We start from the raw sequence: 20,156 nt of genomic DNA, 5'->3' as shown, positions 1-20,156 counted from the left end.
TTGTAAAGGCAGATCAGGTGAGAAAGGGCATTTTTTGCCAGATAACACCGTTTTTGCACGTTATCAGTTTAGAATAGTTAATGGTTTCTCACAAAGCTTAGGAAGCAAATTGTACTTATTGCCTTATATTCTGGGAGGTGGACAAGATAGATGTCAGTAGTATAGATGCTCTTAAAAATAATTGTATGCGTGTGTTTAGATTTCTTTGTCCATCTTGAGTATTCCCAGTATTCATACTAATGAACAGCATTTCAACTAGTATCTTCATAATAGTACCTACAGAACTAGAAATTGCTTTTAAATTCTTAAAAATCTAATGGAAAATATTTAATTTTTGCGGCTTGTTCTGATAAAAATGGCTTACTGTGAGCTTATAAATATAAGCATTAAGCTTGGTAGCCAGTGAATATCAGAAGGTTTAGCTATTGGTTTTGACAAGCATTCAACATTTATCTGAATCTTTCCAGTATCAAATCGAGCTTGAAGTCTTGTGAGGAAAACCTGTTCTCACGAGGCTTTTGATTCTCCCACTTCCAGACTGATAGAAACTACTGAAAAGCTTTCCCACTACTGCTTCTCTTCCATTCCTAACCCTTGGCCCCTTTATCACTCTTAGAATGCATCTTACTTCATCATGGCTACAGTGGCAAAGGTCTGGACTTCCACAAAATTTTGTGAAGAGTCATTCAAATGTGTTATATTCAGCTTTAAAATAGATTTGATTTAGAAAGAAGGCTCGGGTCTGAATACTTTGGACTAGTATTTATTTTATCTAGATATTCACAAGTTCTTTACATAACTCCTCTTTACATGGTTTTATTAAAAGGGGAAAAAAATAATTACTTACTGAAATGTTCCAGGCTTTTTTTCTTTACTGGTGCTCTCTTGGGGTGATATGCTTCTGCTTTTTTTTTTTTGCTAACTGGGACTATAACTCCCTCCTCAGTAGAACTAAAACCAGATATTATTAAAATGAAAATTGTAACTAAATTTATAGCTACAGTTGGTTTACTTGGATGATAGCCCCCATCAGTTATCTTCATCTAGTCTACAAACTAGGTGACTGACATTTTTGTTTCTGTTAACTATGCTGAAAGAACGTATTCAAGAAGACTACAGTCAGGGAAAGGGCTCTTTAATAAAGATACGTAGAATGACTTAGAAACTGAGGGAGGAGTGAGCCAAGGTATCATCTCTTCCAGAAACTGGACTGATCAGTCATCTAGATTCATGTTTCACGTATGCTCAATTTTATCCCCCAGCCCCTCCCCCCAGGTCTTCTGGCTGTTGAGAACTCTCTCTCACACCATGCTTTCTCTTTGCTTTTTGGACCACAGGGGTCATTTCTTGTGTGTCCTCTCTCAAAATATGAGAGCATGATGTACACACATTGCATTTACAGATCTTGCCATTTAGCCCTTTCCAGGTTTGCTCAACTGAAAGGTAGAAGGCTGGGCTGATCATTGTCAGTCTGATTGTGCTAGTGGTATTTCTCTATGTACTTTATGTTGGTGGCTCAGGACACAGAATATCTTGAATGTCTGCATCTAGGGCTGTCAAAAAGTATGCTGGTGTTCTCAATGCTCCATTGAATCAGATGGCTCAAATGTTTTGGGGTTTTGTTGAGGTCCTAATATAGGAGTCTTTTGCTTGTGCTTTCTGCAGTATATTGTAATCTGGACTGTTAATTGTTTGAGTTACACTTAGGGTGATTGTCAGCTGGTGTATACTGTTGCCGTATCTGTTAATTTCAAGAGGTCTTACTCATAGAGTCTGCGTGATAGCTGCAGAAAGCTAGAGAGTAAGGATGATCAGCTTGTTACAGTCAACCAGTACAAGATCTAAACCCTGTTTAAGAACTTAATTTAAGCCCAGTGCAAGCTTTTGGATCATTAATCACAGCTACAGTAATAATTGCACAGGGTTTATTATTATTATTTTCCAGAAAAGATAAAATTATATGCAATTTCAAATTCAGCTCTCTTGCTGGAAAATGCTTGAGTTTGTTTTAGGAAGAATTCTATAATTTCCATCCACTTAATCTAGAACACTTTGTTTTAACCAAATGGAAAACCACAAAACAGGGTTCTCCTTGGCTAATGACCTTAAGTAGCCTTGTTTGCTGTTGAAGCCTGGTCATGCTTGATTTTTCAGACTTGAACGATAGCATTCTGACTGATTTTCATGTACTCTAAAATGTACAAGTTATCATATAGTCTTGTTTCTCCACTTTGACAGATTGTTTAATTTTGGTTTCAGTCAACTTATTCCCTGAGCAGCAGAGCCAGTGAACCCTGCTTTCATGCCACAGTGTGTCCTGTCTTCCTTAAACCCAGCTCGGAGCTATGTCTGAATATACCGAGTAGTTGGCTGGCTGATGGTTAAAAAAGTTATATACCTAGTGAAAGTTTCTCCCTTGCCTTTAAGAGTCACAGAAGAACAAATTAGACTCTTCTAGTTTGATGCTGTTGTTGCTTGAAATGCACTGAAACTTACAGAAATTCGCTTGAGATTTCTTTACATGAAACTGAAACTTGTCAAGGGCTTCCAGAGTTATGTAGATGAGTAAAGGAGGTAGAAAGGTAAAAGAAGATGGTATGTTTATTCTGTGTGGTACAGCATTGTTTCTCTTAAACCCAAAGTATGTTGGGCTTCAAAATGGAAAACAAAGCAGTTCTGAAAGAGCTGCATGAATAGATCTGGCATGAGCTTCTCCAAAATACTCTCAGATGAACAATTATGCATTTCTGCTAGTCACTAGCTCTCTTCAAAGCAAAGAGATAAAATAATTGTCATTTTTAACAGAACTTCCCTCCCACTAAAAGCAAACTTCCTCTTTCTTCCCTGAAGATGTTTGTATTTCTTTCTTTCTTTTCTTTTATTCATTTTAATAGCATCAGATATTCCTTTGCACCGAATGACTTCCCTGGATACATCTTAGCCTTAAGGGCAACCACGAGCACCTTGTCCTTGCCCAGCGTTAGTTTCATCTCTCCTACTTTCACTTCAGGGCTTCGGTGTCTTCTGGCTGATATCCCAGCCAAAATGCGATGCAGGGCACGTCTGTGATGGAATTCACCGTGTTTCAGTTGTGACTTTGGTTTTCTCAAGAATTAGAGTGAAGAGCCTTATACAAAGCTTTGCAAGCACATTTTGGTCAGTTCTGTATGTCTCTAGAAACATCTCCAGACAGATTCTCCTTCCTGTCTGGCTGTCTTGCTGAGCTTTTTGCTTAGGTTCATCCCACTGTCTTTAGAGAGGGGTCATCCTTTCTTGAGTTTCATTGTGGTGAAACAAGGCTGAGGCCATCTCTGCCTCTATATAACTTTTTTTTTTTTTTAAATTAATAATGTCATAGGAAGACCCCCAAATGTGAAGTGATCCTGCTTGGCACCACATGGGGATTTTGCAGGTTGAGAGTCTGTATAGTTTTATTGTGTTTGCTTTTCATTTTATAGCTTAAACTCAGAGTAGCCCTAATGCTGTTATGTATTTCACAGTATTGATTTTTTTTAGCTGTCTTCCTTTAATATTTTTTCACTTTTTTTTTTTGCCTTTTTAGACCAACCTTCACATCATGAAAGAAAGAAAAGATGCAGAAATTGCTTTTAGTTAGAGAGACTGTAATTTATTCTTTCTCTACCGGGGGGAGGAATTTGTTACCACAGGAAAAAAAGAAACACATGAAAGGCCAAACTATATCTAGGGCTGTGTAAGTACTGGGAAAGGCAGAAGTTTTTCCCCCCCCTGCAGTTGTGCAAAGACTCCTAGTCAGTTCTTGGACGTGCTCGCCTGCCTGGGCTGTGACCTTCCAGCAGGGCCCCCTCCTCCGGTCCCCCCCCAAGACTTGTCAACACATTAGTCATATACAACTCAGCTGATGCCAAACGGCCGCAGTTCAGCCAACTATTGAAAGGCAGGCTATTCCTCTGCGTCCTTCTATTGGTCTTGGGTTTTTTTTTCCACCGCGGAGACTCGGCGCTGCTTTAAGACTGCGGGAGGCAGGGGGCCGAGCAGCGGGACCGGCGCGATCCGAGAGGCGAGGAGGGGAGAGGAGAGAAGGGGAGTGGAGGAGAGAGGAGGGGAGAGAAGAGGAGAGGAGGGGAGAGGCGAGGAGAGGAGATGTGCCCGCCTGCCGCCGGGCCGCCGGGCGCTGCGTGAGGAGCCGGCTGGCCGGGGCTGGGGTCTCGGCGCTGGGGGCTGCGGGCTGCGGGCCGGCCGCCTGGGCCGGGGATGCTCGGGTGCCGGCGCCGGAGGCCCCGCTCCTCACCTGTGGCCCTGCCGGCGCGGCCCCGCGGGCGTCTCCCCGCGCCGAGGACGCACCTGGGCGCCGCGCCCCCGCCGCCCGCCCCCGCCGCCGGCCGCCTCTTCCCCCGCCCGAGAGCCGGCAGGCGAGCGTCGGCGGAGCCGCGGGGCTGCAGGCGGGGCTGAGCGCTCGCTGCGCGGACCGGCGGCCCCGCAGGCTGCCAGCAGCCCCCGGCCCAGGCGGCCGGACCCGGTGCGCGCTGCCTGGCGGCTCCGGCCCGGCCGTGGGCGCGGCGGGCGAGGGGCAGCGGCGGGGGCATGTGGATGTTGGCCGTCGCCTTGCTCCACAGCATCTCGCACGGTGAGCGCGGCGCGGGGCTGGGGGGGTCCCCTCGGCTTGCCGGGAGAGGGGCGAGGGTCGCCGCGGCGCCCTTTGTGCCGGACGCGGCCGCCGGGAGAAGGGCGAAGGCGCCCCGGGAGCCGCCGGTCCCCGCCGGGCGGGGGAAGACGGGGCCGGCAGGGCTGGGGATGGAGGCGCTTTCCCTCGCCTCCCGAGCCGCCCGAGTGCGGAATTTTTGCTAAGTGCCGCCTGAGCCCGGCTGAGTGCGCGGAGGCTCTCTGAAAGGCTTTCATCCCCAGCTTTCGCGCTGAGACCTTTCCTGCTTTTACCTTTGCTTCTTAATCGCCCCGCGCTTTCACCTAACAATTTCATTTTTTTTCTTTTCTTATTTTTTTATTTCCTTATTATTTTTTTCAGATACTTTCAGATTATTTCCTCTCCATCATTTCACTAAAAATCTACCTGCTCCCCGGTAGTTTGCTTTTTTATCCCCCCCCTCAGTCACTTATGTAAAAATATGCACGGATAAGCATTACATCATCCAAAAATGTTCGAGACAGTCGATTATAAAGTTAGGAAGGAGAAATTAGAGTGGAGATGTAATAAGGGTAAACCTATTCTGTTTTTTCTCTTCATTCTGCAAACTCTTTGACCTTTTTTTTTTTTTGTGTAGCTCCTCGAATATTATTATTTTAAGTAGTGGATGGGGGTATTTTGGAGCACTTGGTATATGTGATTGAAAAGAGTCATGTAAAAACCAGTTTAAATTGCATAACTTTTATTAAGATGTATATTATCAGTGCAGTTTTAAGGATGGAAAACAAATTCTGCTGTGGTGTGTGATTCTAGCTATTCCACTACATCGCCTGCTTCTCGGATTTGAGAATGTAGTGTTGCCTGTAATACATTACATCCTGACAGTTAAAACAGAAAGATTAAACACGCAATTTCCAAAATAGGCAAAGCAGGTAGAGTGGGAAAATGATTCTTGCATTGAATGAATGGGAGAGAAGCAGAGGGCAGAGCGTAAGGCTTTCCTGGAAGATACAAATAATTGAACCTCTACCAGAGGATGAGGGATGAATGCTGGATGAGTGTGTCTTCACATCTGCTTAAGTATATGCTGGATGAGAAAATGCATTGACAGGCATGGCCAGTCCAGTGCAACTAGGTGGATAGGTCATAAATCAGGAGGTGAATCTTAAGCATGTGTTTGGGGCTATCTTGAGATGTTTTCATGTTCCAAGTACCGCAGAATGCAAAATGATTGAAAATCTCCAAACCTTAAACTTTACATTTTTTCATTTTGTCTAGCAGTAAGACAACTGCAACAAGTTTTAACATTAAAAGCGTGCTTGCTTATTTATTTATTTATTTATTTGTGTCAGGCAGCACTGTGCCTTTCTCTGTTCTATTCAGGCAGATCTCTTGGAAGGAGATATTCGCTATCAATGAGACAGAATCAGTCTGAAAGTATCTTTTTTCTTTTTTTACCAGCGCTGTTCAGTTAATCCTAGATTTGCATAGAAAGGAACTCTCTTCCTATACAGAAATCTTATATTTTTAAAAAAGAAGATATATATTTTTGTCTGCTGTACTGATGCTACATATTCTCCAAGTTAAGTAGTTCCATTCTACCCCAAAGGATTTTGAAGGAACCGAATAATTTTTACTTTACGAGGTTGAAATAATATAGAAATTGCTTTAATTTACTCCTTTATCTGTGAAGTCAGTAGCAATTTCACTTTCAGTATCCATGTGTTTTTGGACCACAGTCAAACAGGAAATTGTATTCCAAATGTTTTTGTTTTTAATAGTGTAAAATGTAAGTGACACATGCATCTGCATAGATTCTGTACTGTCATGCAGCAACGTTTATGCACTTGTGCGTCCAGGTTACTAAAATAAAATATTTTATGTATGCTGGTATTTTAAGATAAAAGCATTGTAGAAATACTTAATGGATGCTTCAATGACTCTTTGCAAACTTAAGTGTTTTTATTTTTGACATCATACCTGATGTCAAAATTGGTATGCATTTAGGACGTTTTAAAAGGAAAATTTTGGAACTGACACCTATCTTCATATTCAGTGGTACTAATAACAAAACCGAAGTTGTTCAGTTTTATTTGAGACTATTGTATCAGAGCCAAGAGTCAGAGAATAATATTTTTAAAGGACTTTAGATTTTAATGCACTGTCATATCAGATATGTATCTTTTTGAAGGAAATGACTGCATATATAAATAGAAATGTCACGTATACATTTATTTTCATTATTCTATCTATAACTATATCTAATTCCATTGTGTGAGAGGTAGTGTTCTTCTATGACTATATCTTGATGTGGGGGGAGACGCTGAAGCTTATTTAGCTTTTGCCATTGTTTTTTCTGAACTCCTTATGGAACTGTAGTACATTAACTTAAAAAAACATGTACATGTATGAGTGGTTTTCAACTGTGTTACATCTCATTCTAATTTGAACCTTAAAATGTGTAAGATTGTTCATATTTATATTCTGTAACATTTTTTCCTTTTTTTTTTGGGGGGGGGTAAGGGTGTAGATAGCTTAAACCCATAAAGTGTTAATTCATTTTTTAACCCTGTAGTTGTCATCTTGGGCTAAATTTCTACTGAACATAATGGAAATTATCTGAATAACAATAGCGAGATTGCCCCCCATATTTCCCTGCAGTCACTCAGCACAAATACGTTTTGTCAAATTAGATATGAGTGGTGCCACTGGGTAGGCTTTGTGTTTGTAAAACAGCTTCCTTCTGGGGACAATAAAATACTGACATGCTGTTACATCCAATTAGTATTTCTGAAACCTGAAACAAAACCTTCCCAAATACCCTGTTAAAGTTCTTTGAATTTATAAAGGCTTTAAACTCTCAGTGCTGGGAGTTTCTTAAAAATACGGGTAACAGGTACTGTTAACCACAAATGTACTGCAGCCCTAGTAAATGCATTTCAACCTTAATAAGTGCACGGGACTATACAGACATCAGTGGGAGCTATGCAGCTGCATTCACCACTGTGAAAACCTGAGTCATGCTCAGTTACAATCCTGAGCAATACTTGAAATTATCTTCAAGATTACTGTACCTATACTGCCTTCTGTGTTACTATACCGAAGTATTCCATGTAGAAGCATGTATATTTAACTGTGCTGATGAAGAAAGTCTGTTATAGCCTGGTCATAATCAGTAAGGGGGCATTTTGCTGATTGCAGGGAGGGGAGACACAGAAAAGAGAACAACCTCCTTCAAAATCCTGGCTATTGTAATTTGTGTGATAAAGTTTGTTCAGAATTAGGGGTGCTCTTTTCAGAAATTAATATAATCCAGTAGCATTTAATCCGTGGTATAGATATGCTGAACTGATTTGCAGTCTGCTTTCTGGCTGCATTTCTTATGTGCCTGGTGTCCAGGGTTCTGCTGAAATGAACAGAGCATCAGGAGACACACGATGCAGTACAGTTGACACTAAAAATAAATTCCCGTTAATATGACTTCCCATTTGAACCTGTAAGTCTAGAGTACACACACGTCCCTTTCCCCCCCCCTTTGTCTACAAGCATGGGTTTTAGTAGCGCACCAGAATACTGAGAAGAGCAGCACACTGAGCTGAGAGCAGGGGTTAGGCTGGAGGAGGAGCAGCATCAAGAGTGCTGGTGGTGCCAGTGATGCTCTCCAAAGAAAATGGTGACTCGCTGCTGGGCGAAAACATTTAAGGAAGACAACAAATCATCTCTAAAATCTTTGTAGAAACACTGTAGTATGTGTATAGCTTATGTGGAACTGCATAACCAAATCCTTTTAGTGTCACTGCACATGCAGGAAGCATTGAGCTGACTGTATGTTTGTGGAAAGCACAGTACAGCTGATGGTGTTTCTTATCTAGTGTTACTTATCAGATACAAATAGCTATTAATTCATCACCCAGTGCCTAATAGAGAAATCTCGGACTTCTTAGCTATCACAGCACACTGGAGATCTCTATTCCCATTTCAAAAGAAAGCCTTCACCCTGTGTTGTGCTCAGGAGGGATGACCCCAGGCCCTAGGGGGGCTCGGTGCGGGATGCTGCTGGCACGGCTGAGCTGGTGCCACACGACACTAGTGGGCAGCAAACCACACGAGTCTGGCGGCATTTCTGACAAGCAGTGGAAACGCACAGTACCCGAAGGAGGCATTTTGCCTTTTTTTTTTTTTTTTTTAATAATAAGTGGTCACTAAACTTTTTGACTAGTGGACACTGCATTTTCTTTCCACAAGGGCTGAGTAACAGATGTGTGTGACAATGAAGGTCGTTTTGGGAACAGTTTAAAGTTAGGTTGATTTCCACAAATGATAAAAACAAAACCATAAACCCTGCGAAGTAGCTTGCAGTTCTGTGCTGTTCCTCTTTCTTGCTGATTTCAGGGGCGTCTCCTCAGTGATGCTGCATCCAGAGATGTTTGAGTTGGTTTCAGTTTTGTTTGTTCTTGAGTAAACCTTTGTCATGTAATATGCCATTAAATGAGATTATTTGGGAAAATCTTGTGGATTTTAATGAGCAGCTCATCCGTAAAGTTCCTTTAGCACATGAGCTGTGCAAGGCTCTGATTACAGCAGCAGCTGTGCTCAGGTTGGACCTCAGATTTTGTCTCTCTGCCTGGATGAGTGTCTTCATGAATATGCCGTTTTCTCAGGGGCAGTGGTGACTGGGGAGTGAAAATAATCTCCTTTACCTATTCAATAAACATTGAAAAGATAACAAGCAAAAAGATATGAAACCGAACATCTTGGGGGGGGGGGGGGAGGAGGGAGGTTGTGGGTAATGAACTGAGGAGTAAAACGGATAGCGCTCTTTCCCCTTAAAGTTTACTCTAGTTAACGTGTTGAATTGAGGCGTCTTCAAATGTATTACTCATTTAGACTTTAATTTTAATTGGAACATGCCGTATCTTGGTCTGTCAGTCTAGGGATCTTTCAGATTTCCATTGGGGAATGCACTAATTCCAACTTTCACTTTAAGGACTGGAGAAGGAAGAAAAAAACGTTACATTCAACTTAATTATTCTAAGGTACAATTATTTGATTTTTTTTTTTTAAATTATTTCTTTTGAGTTGCTGAAACTAAAAGTACTAAAAAAATCAATTGAAGCAATACAGGTCTGTAGATCAGAATACTCAATTATTTCAAGGTGAATGTGTAGGTGTATGCCATTAAATCACTTGTTTCATAATATAGCTTGAGATATTTCACAATCCATTTTAAACAGCACTTCCTTTCTTTTAACTTGTTTTGAAATCAATGAAATTAAAATTTCAAACAACTTTATTATACAAAAGAAACTCCATCTTCTCAATCTTTGTCTTTCTCTTAAATGCATTTCATCAAACAACTGATATTTTCAAAAATGAAGTAACATAAAATGAGAGAGATATTATAAGAGCCTATTGCAGCACAATGTTTTGGAGCACTGAAGAGACCCTCTTTAAGAACAAGCCACAGATTCCTCATGTACTGTGGGCTTCAATTGCCATTGCTTTTCTTTTTATATTGCTATTCACATTTTTATTATCTCAAGTATTTTTTTTTTTCTGTTAGAATATTGGATTACTTATCAGAAAGAAAAACTGAGGTTTATCAGTGGGCATTTATCGTAGTGAAGTGGGCAACAGATATTATGATGTACCCAGATGAAAGAAAGAAGGGCAAATGGATGGACAGAAAGGGTGACAGAGATTAACAAGTCTTCCCAGCATCCCTGTTTAAGCTATTTTTACTTAGAAGGCAGGGAGTAAGGTTTAAGAGTGAGCCGGCGATCCTATTTATAGAAAGACATTTTTAAATGCAAAGACTCTGAGAAAGAGAGTCACCTCCATACTAAACACCAGCCTCCCTGGAGCTCCCTGGTAATTGAGGGAGGGAGCAGCCTGGCGACCCGAGCTGCATTGCTGATGTGCCTCTGGTGAAGCTTCCAGAAGGACAGAGCCTACACGAGCACAGGGGCATGGGCCACAGCGTGGCCTGAGAACTCATCTGAAAATAGCCCACGGGTGCACATCAGTGTGGCAGATGCAAGGGCACACGCAAGGAAATGGAATTGCACCACCTGAGAAACTGTTGGACTGATTAATATTCAAAGCCTTAACATGCAGGCCTCTGTAGAGCTGAAGACAACTGTTCTGCTCCTGTATCTCTAAATCTTGTGTGCTGAGAATACAGTTCCTTCTGATATCGATATCTATATTTATACATAGTTTGCAATTGCTTAAAAGCTACTGTGTATGGAATACCTGGCACTTGTTCTGCTGTCTGAGTGTACTGATGCTATTTTCTTCTAATTAATCACATGGTAATCCTATGCAGAAGATTTATGGCTTTAGATTTCTGTTTGTATTAGGCTAAAAATTATCTTTAGTAACCTCCTGTCATCTAAAGTAATTTTTGGAGAAAGTTTTGAGGAGACCTCCAATATCTTAAGAATATCAGAAACATGATTCCTGAAAGGACCAGGAATCTTTCAATACAACTGGAATATAATTACATTGCACTGTGGCTTCAAATAGTCGTTTATCTATGTAATCTACTCGCAGTGATTCTGTAGATAAGATCATAGGGCAGCTCTGTCCATATAAATATCTGTTGGCATGAAATCTTTACATGTGGTTTTGCCAAGAAGTGGCTTATGCTAAACCTGCACATTAAGGGTGTTTGTCTCCATCATTTTTGAATGGCAGCCCTTCATGGTCTCACTTTATTGGTGCTGCAGAATTAAAGAATTTGCTGAAAGTTGTCTTGAAAGAACGGGTTTAAAACTGCTTGCATATTTTCAGTTCTGCTCTTTAGAGGTATCTTCATTATAACACGTAGTTCAGTCTCCTGGAGGCTTAGTAGTATGGAGTTAAAATACCAAATGTAAGTCTTTGACACACAGATTCTGTTTAACCTGACAGAGAAGACTAGGTGGGGTATTGAAATGTACTGCCTTGGAGGAACCCAGATGTTGTTGCTACAGTGTGTGCTGGACTGGATGAATTGCATGGTAGGATTTGAGTGCACTGAAATGCTGGTTGATCATTTGCTTTTTTTCCAGACCATAGGAATGAGATGTATAAAATGCAAGCTCTGGTTTTTGCTTGCATGATTGCTTTGTCCATCAGAAGTCTTTATTTATTATTTTTATAAACTGTATTACTTTCTAAAACTGAAAGCATAAAGGAATTCCCTGGGGTTTTCTCTGGGGCTGTTATTTGGGATTTTGGCCCTGACTCAGGAATCACACCCTGAATGCATAAAGTCAGTCTCTTGAAAATGAAGAGGTGAGTGCATGACATGCTGTTAGACCACTTTCTGCCTTGATCTAAGGACAGGGGCAGTCCTCGACAAAATCCTTTTTGTTAAGAAAAGCTGATTCTGATGTCCCTTGAGGAGGATGGATCTTAGTGGAAAAAGTGTCATTCGAGCAGACCAGACTCTAAGCAGAACTCAATTTAAACAGGAAAGCCTAGTGTGGTTCACCATCCAGAAGGTCCTACATCTCCAGCTGGCTCTACACTTCTCTTCCCATTAGGTGGTTTGCTGTGGGGTAGTATCAAAATATACTGGTGTTCGTGTATTCCAGAAAAGAGAGGTGGACCATAGTTTGGGTTGCAACTGCAGTTGAAAGGCATGAAGCCAGGCATCACTATGTCATGATAGGTAGTTAATTTGGGAGACTCTCACTGAAGTCCCTGTTGCCTCAATATGTCTGTAGAGCTTTTTGGCATAATAACATGAATCCTAGTATACTAGAGTAATGATCTGCTTTATACTAGTTCATGCTTTCAGCTGTACATATTCAGGAAGCTTCCTTTTGTACCTTTCATTTCTTTCTAGGTCTGTTGTATGACTCAAAGGTTTCTCTTTCATCTTGGCAATGTTTTTTTTACAACCTTGTTGCATAGGGGGTTCTAGAAAGCAGCTTTTTATCATTGCAAGGGTGAATGGAAAGCACAGAGAGTAAGGCTCAACTCACTATGGGACCTGAGTCATGGGAGATGCTTGCCCTGTTTGGTCGTGATATCAGATGAGGATGGAGCTTTTTGTTCTTGGCTTTTTGTGTGTGTTAAAAAGTACATAAATTGATGCTTGGGGGAGAAGGGAAGGAAGGGGATATGAAGAGTTTTTTTGGTGGGTAAGATGAGGGAAGGAAAGGGAGAGCTTCAAACTGTGTAGAGATCTAGACAGTATTGCAAGGTGTATGATGAGAAGAGGTAAGGTGCTCAGAGCCTGAAGCCCTGTGGGACAGCAGAAGGACAGTGTCCAGAGGCCAAGTCTGAGCTCGTATACATTACGGCAGGAGGCTCTAAAGTCTCTGTGCTTCACAGTTTGCAGTGGGGAAGGCAAGGCTGAACCTGTTCCTTTGCAAACAGGAACCATGGGTAGGGAACCCAAGGACTCCGCATTGCTGGTTCCTGTAACCACATACTGCTGCTGGTCTGTGCCAGGGAGCAAGCCGGTGTTCCACGTGGGTCCTCTGTGCCTTGTAAAGGGAGAGCTCAAACCCCTGAGTGTTCTTATCCTTCACCTACCCGTATTCAGCCTTTTCTGTCATTTGTGTCTGCTCATGTTGTTTCAACTGTGATATAGGCTTAATTTGAGGCCTACAACACTTTTATCTCCACCTTATTCTTATAGTTGTTTGTATTTATTTGGGTAGCAAAAGTATTTCTTCTCCCTAGAAGTTTGTCCACTGAAACAACAAATGGATTTGTGCAAGTGAAGGGGGATCAAGGACAGAAAGCAGTCCTGTGAATGTCAGTACGGCTGTAAGGTAGGATGTGTGAGTCCCCTGTCTGAGCAAAGGACAAAGAAACTGAGCTCCTTTATTGGGCAGGAGGGAGATAATTAATCCTCAGAAAAAGAGGCTGAGCTGTCAGGCTTTCACAGAAACACACTGGCAGCCGTGATTTGTTGTTCTGCTTTTGGAAGCTACAACTGGCAGGTTTGGTGCAAGGGGGGCTGCTTGGAGCATGCGCCCGAACACCCGGCCCTGCTCCTCAGGCCCTTCCTGGGCGCTGGGTCCTGTGAGCTCTGCGTGGTGACAGAGGTAGAGGCCTGTATGAAGGTTTCAGCTAGAGGTGAATGCAAAGGTGACGCAGAGGAAAAGAAATACCCATCTGAAGAAACCGTAGCTATAGCAGTTCAGTGCATATTTATTATGTTCAAAAGTTAGTCCCTAGTGGATAAAAGCAATTACAATCTTCCTACCACATCTCAGAATATGTTTCTATAGAAGAGAAGAATGCTGATTTTTTGGTAATTACAAAGGGAGTTAATGAGTTTAAAAATATATATTTTCCTCAGCTCCATAATAGTGGTCTGACTGCTACTTAATTTTGAGAAATTCTGAGATTTTTTTTGATGAGTTAAATGTGTTTTTGTCTCAGCCGTGTTCAAAGACAAAAAAACAAAAATGTTTGACCACTATATAATGCTGTTACTCTTGTTCCTTACATCATCTCTACCAATCTCAGTCCCTAGTGTGGACATTCATTAGAGGAGGGGATTATGGCTGGCTGAGTACCTTAGCTCTGGTATTTCCAAAGGCCAGTGAATTGGGCCTTGTGCTCAGAGAGTTCTGTTTAAAGTAAGTAGTGTGTATTAAATAGCTAGCTCATCAAAAATGAAAAAATTAGGACATGGCACAATGTTGGTGCTCTCATGACATCAGAAAGTGGATGAAACAGGGAGCTATACTACTGATACCATCAGGGGATGCTATCATTTGGATCAGGCCTTTTGCACTCTTAGAGGGCAGTAAGAAAAGAGAGGTTTAGGGAGATTATAGAATTGTTTAGGTTGGAAAAGACCTTTAAGATCAAGTCCAGCTATCCACCAAACACTGCAAGTCCACCTCTAAACCATGTCCCCAAAATGGATGGTGGTGGTTTTCTTGTGTCCCATACTATTTCTGACCATGGTGCAGTCTTAAGTAGCATTACCAGCTCTATGTTGCTCCCCCATCACTTCACTGTATCGCTTTTTTTTTGTGTGTGTGAAATGATGCGGAATCTCCTGTCTTTGAAGTCATGGCTTAGAAAGAAACAAGCTAGATAGTAAAACAACTTAAGATATTTTAAAATAACATAACTTTTTTACTTTTTAATAAAATTACTTTTGCTTTTTAATTAAATGGACTCCATATATGCTGGTATATGACCTCCCTCTTTGAGCTGGGAATGTTTGCCGGATGGTGGTTCTACCTTTATGCTAGTCAGAAACTAATTTATTTCCTTTTATTAATTCATCTATCAGTCACGTTTCTTATTAAAAGTGTGACAGTGCCTTAAAGTGATATACTGTTGACACAGCTCTTTGCTGCTGGGCTGCTTTTTGGAAATGTCAGCTGCAGTGGAAAGCTGCACGCTACACTCGTGAGAGTCTCCAGGCTGCTTGCACCAATTGCATATAGTGCCCAGTATGCAGAAAGCCTAGGGCATACTGGCCTTATGTGGTAATTGGTTACATTATTTTATTAATGTGCAGTCATTCTTAGAAGGCTAAAGGATTATTAGTATAGCTCTGTAAGAGGGATATAATCAACTTAAATTAGTTCACAATTGATCCTATGTGATCTGGCATCTTTAAAATGTAGGTAAGCAGCTCATCATTTTGATTCCTTATATAATATTGTAGAAAACTTTTTTCCAAGTCCAATTTTACCTATGAATGTTGCAGTTCATCACTTAAATATTTTTAGTGTCTGGAAGAATAATCAATTTGAAAAGATAAATAGTTATTTTTAAGAATAAATTACTTTATTTTACATAAACATTCAAACAAAAGATGATTCCTACGATCCTCTCCACCCGGCATTCTGCTTCTCCCCTTCCACCTTCCCACACTATCTTCCAGGCTTCCTTCTGTCCGTACATATCTTTTCCTGCCCACTCTCCAGACACAAGTGTTGTTTGATTGTTTGGGTATGCATTGGGAAGATTTTCTCATCTACCCAGGTTTCTGTTTTAGAGAAGTGATGTGATTTTACCAGAAAATCTAGACAATGTTAGGCAGAATAACTCTCTTAATATGTCTTCCTTTCCTATTCTCCCCCTCAGCTCTAAGCTGAAAAACCCAGTAGTGCTGATTTAGACTAATTACTTTAAATGCAGTTTGTAAAAGGATGCTAATACTTTGCTATATCCCTGAAGGTCGTCTAAGTGATCTATAGTTAAACATTCATGTGGGAGACTCTTGGGGGAGACAGCAAGGAATGATTATAATGGAAACACTGTGGGCTAAAGTGTGTGCTCATGCTCAAGTCTTCATCTGGCAAAGCAGGGTAGTGGATTGTTTTTGGGGTTTTAGAGCTCTTCCTTGTATCTGAATAAGATATAGTTTGTAGACCCAGCTTCAACATCTTCCATGCTGGAGAACTGTGTGTGGTGCAGGACTAGAGTATTTAAACTGCTTCTTCAGCACTGTGAACCTCCATCTCCGTTGTGTTTCATTATGGAAAAAAAATAAATCTGTGTATGATCTTGCGTCATTAAAATGTGCTGGGTGCCCAAGGTGTTTCTTCGTCTGTTCCTCTAGTAGCTTTTCCCCTCAAGTGATTATGCTAATTAGTGTTTGATCAGATGATTAAATTATAATTCGATTAATCCTGTGCGCTAAACGCTCTGAATGCATTTCCATCGCCTGAATGCCTTGTGCTTAAACGTTCCTGTTTGCAGCTTGATATGAAGCTCTTGCCTTTTTCCGTACCTAATGGGTTTTCTATTTTAAAAACACTATAGTTCCCTTTGACGTTAGGAAGCAGAGAAATGGGCTTTTTGTTTCCTACTGTACTGAACAGAACCAGAAATATGTATGTTCCCCTTATATGAACCAATTATTTCTAGGGATTATAAAAAAAGGGGGGGGGGGAAGGATCAAATATGTTTTTCTTTTAATACACACCCCTCATGTTCCATTCACGATTTACCAAGGCAAAAACAGTGATATGGCTAAGTCTTCTATCTGTTCCCATTATGAGTTGTGCTTTCCCTTAATAATTCCCCCCTTTTCAAAGCTGAAATTTATTTTGGTCAAGAAGGCTCTTCTTTGCAGAATGTATTGGTGTGTGTGATTTGGGGGGGGGGGGGGGGGAGCAGAAGGATGTTTTTCCTCCATTTACTTACTTTCCCATCCCTTTTCATCCAGGTTTATTTCTGCATGTCATCTGTATGAGATAATCTCCAGCAGGAGTGTAGAAAGCAGGACACAGAATTTATAACCTTGGTGCCACTGTGAGATGAATGTTTAGCTGCAGCATTGCTTTCTTTGTCTTTGGGGTCCTGCATTTTTAGGTTATTTAATGTGACTAAGTTACACAGATTGGAGAGTTAAAAAAAAAAAATCATAAAAAGGAGGTACTTAGGGTTTAAATATTAAATGTAAGTAGTTATTACATAATTGGATGTGTTAAATCACTTCTCCATTTTTCCAGATGTAGGGTATTCTCTCTGAACATCCATTGCTTCCTCTGTCAGAGACTGCTGGATAGTAATGAGTGGCCTGAGTTCAGAAAAGAATGCTAAATTTAAATCATCTGGTTTGTTTCCATTCTACAGTGCAAAAAATAAATAACCCCAACATATAGCAACCTTCCTCCCTCCCTTTCTCTCCTCAGTTTTCCTCAGGGGAAGTGTGAGACAGATTGAAAATAGGGTTGCCAAGACCTTGTCTAGGGGGATTTGGCTTTGCTGTACCCCAGGTGTGGGAAGGTAGAGCAAGGGAATAGGAATGTAAAGGATGTTTTCTCTTCTCTCTCCTTCTCTTTGTTTACCTTAAAAGCTGTCAGAGACTCATAGAGCTCCTATAACATCTTATTTCACTTCTTTCGGACTGTCTAGGAAGCAATTTTACCTGTGAGGTGACTGGCATGTTACAATCTATTACCAGCCATAAAACAACATGGGGTAAATAAGTCTCCATAATTAAGGTCACAGAGGCCACAAGCACCTTCATACTTTAAAGCACAGCCATGTAGCAGTAATTGAATATTGAGATCTCATCAAGCTTATAGTCTATGCCTTGTCGATGAATTCAGCCTCATCCTTTGCCGGGGCCCTAGCCTGTGGGTCTCTCTCACCCTTGGCTCACTGATGTATGGTTTTGCCTTAGTTAGTCAGGTGTCCATCCTGGGCAATTGTCCCACTTGCATACACCCTCCAACAAGATTGTGGGCAGATGTTCATTCTGTAAACATCTGTGCAGACTTAAGGAGCTGCAACCTTTGGATGCCTACTTCTGCCTGGCAAGGAGAGGTTATAGCCCCTACAAGTTACCCTTTGAATGGTGTGTTTTTTTTTTTTTTGAGTGCCTTCTGATCTCTTTTAATAACAGGCTAAGATTAATGCAAACCTCCTGTTTTAAATTGCAGCTGATGTAGTTGTCTGTAAGCAGGACCACTCACATGAATCACTCTGCTGTCATAACTGTGTGGGGTAGAAACCTCCATCTGGAAAGCAGTGATGAGTAGCTGGAGGCAGTAATGCCTTCAACTGATTCAGATAAACAGGTCTGGAAGCAGGCTTGTGTCAACATCCCCATTTTAGAACTGAAAGAATTAGGCTAAGCTGAATTAAGGCTCTAATTCTAAATGAAAGTGCTAGCTTAGGATGGTGCTTAGCTCATTCTTTTTTAAAGTTTAATTTCAGATTCATTTCCTGAGTTTCCCCATGTGGACAGGTCCTCAGACTCTGCCTAGCCTTGGGTAAGCTACTTAAGCTTGTGACCTGAGGACGTTACTGCAGAATAAGCTAAGCTGTGTGGGAAGCGCTCTAGATTTTCCATGTAAACTAACTGTATGCCTGCTCCTTTTTCTTAATGGAAAATATCCTTTGTGTGGTCTTCCATAGCAGACAGATGGTGATCTTCATCATGGTGATCTTAGAGTAGGGTAAGTAGGAGTATACAAGTAGGAAACTAGCAATATGTCTGTGGAGGATGAGGTGTTCCCAACTATTTCTTCTTAAGTCTGTATCTCACTTCCTTATCTGTGTGGTGGGAACAACTTCTATACCCACCTGCTAAGCAGTCTTTTGGCTGAATATAAATATCCTTAGCTCTTCTGACTTCTAGATGTTGAGAAAATCATGTTGTGCAGTATGCATGCCCTTTTGAAAATGCTATCTCTGTGTTATTGAGCAGTCTTTTCCCCGGTAAATACACATGCTGATAATCTAGCAGTAGAGGTCAGTACTGATTTGCATTGGAGAAGCAAACCTAAAATAAGGAGGAAGAGGCAACTTCTCTAACCTACAGTATACAAAAATACAACTCATTTTTTTGTTAATGGTATCCACTGCTTAAGTCATGTTGTCCTGTGATTAAAAAAAAAATGGTAACAGTGGATAGGATGACACTTCCAAGGTCCTTAGATTTAGCTGTTGCTATTTTAGGCATACAATCTCTTCCTAAGCATGTTAAACTTTGCTTCAAAAGTATCTGGAGTGTAGTTAGTCTGGCTTCCTACCTTCAAATAGTTACAAATAAAGAGGGAGTGTGAAGATGGTCTGTCCTGAGGGACAAGTAGTTCTGACCTCAGTGGTCCTAAGTCTTGCACAGAAACTTGATGAACTTTCTTTTCCTTTTTAAACATGGCACTGACTGTGTCTGTACTTTGTTGCAGGGATAGATCCTCTGAAACAGCCTGTAGTACTAGCAGATTTGTAAGACAGTTGGTGTTGCCTGACACACACATTGTCCTTTCTGGGAAATAGTCACACTTCCTCAACCACTTTTAATGGATGTAAACCTTCCTCTTTCACTCTCCCAACTATTCTCCCTCACCTTCTCACTTTCTCAATGTATTTGCGGTCGGCTGGTTTATTTGATTAAAGTTGAGTGTGGTGATTTAAAGCTTATATCAGCTTGGTGTCTTCAGATTAGGTTGCTCTTCATAGTTGCCAGTGTTGTGGTCTGGTGGTCAGGGCTGTGCACTGTTGCACCTGGAAGGGTGAAGGAGAAAAAGAGCAAGTCTGCAAGAGGGAGCAGCTCCCTCCCTGTCATGGCACTTGAAGCCTGTGCTAGTGCTGGGGAGAGAGACCATCACCCTGGGTATCCTTGTCCCAGTTTCTAGCCCACCTGTGTATCTTGTTTGCACTATTGACCGCTCAGAACTTATAATTTCTTTTCAGAAATTGCTGCTCCTGTGTTGCATGCTGAAGTACATAGTAAGCTTAAGGAAAATGTAATCAATTCTCCTTATCTTGTTTTTATTTGCAAGCATGTGCAAGGTGCAACTTCAGGCAGGCTTAGTGAATGTTGGCATGACCAGAGTTTAAATGGGCCATTTGTAGGCCTGAGAACAGCATGATGTGGGCTGCTGCCTTTTGGATTCCACCCCACAGCAAGCTGTTTTGAGGACCCAACCTAGAAGAAAAAGTAACTTGCACTCTCTTCATCCCTAAAACAGTTTACAGGCAGGATTTCTCACATTACAGGCATCGCTGGTCCACGCTGGAGTTGTATGGCTGACCACCTCTCTTGCAGAGGGAAAGAAGTGGGTCAGAAACTTATCAGAACCTAGCAAAGCCTACAGCT

At 41.3% G+C, this 20,156-nt stretch overlaps 1 protein-coding gene across 4 annotated transcripts in view; it reads left to right on the top strand.

Annotated features, from left to right (window-relative positions):
• Positions 1-4,432: 4,432 nt before the first annotated feature.
• DSCAM (DS cell adhesion molecule) overlaps positions 4,433-20,156 on the top strand; it is a 473,116-nt gene continuing 457,392 nt past the window's right edge. For 2 of the 4 annotated variants that reach the window (XR_013945106.1, XR_013945107.1), the window contains exon 1: positions 4,433-4,606. Coding sequence is in view for 2 of the 4 variants with exons in the window: in XM_080576586.1 (XP_080432712.1) it covers positions 4,564-4,606 (43 nt within the window). In the remaining 2 variants the exon portion in view is untranslated. The remainder of the gene's footprint in view (positions 4,607-20,156) is intronic. The other 2 variants (XM_080576586.1, XM_080576585.1) reach the window with 2 other exon arrangements.

This window comes from Anser brachyrhynchus (genome assembly GCF_964034855.1).
Source record: "Anser brachyrhynchus genome assembly, chromosome: 1".
NCBI lineage: Eukaryota > Metazoa > Chordata > Aves > Anseriformes > Anatidae > Anser > Anser brachyrhynchus.
This window is presented reverse-complemented; position numbering and strand designations above follow the sequence as displayed.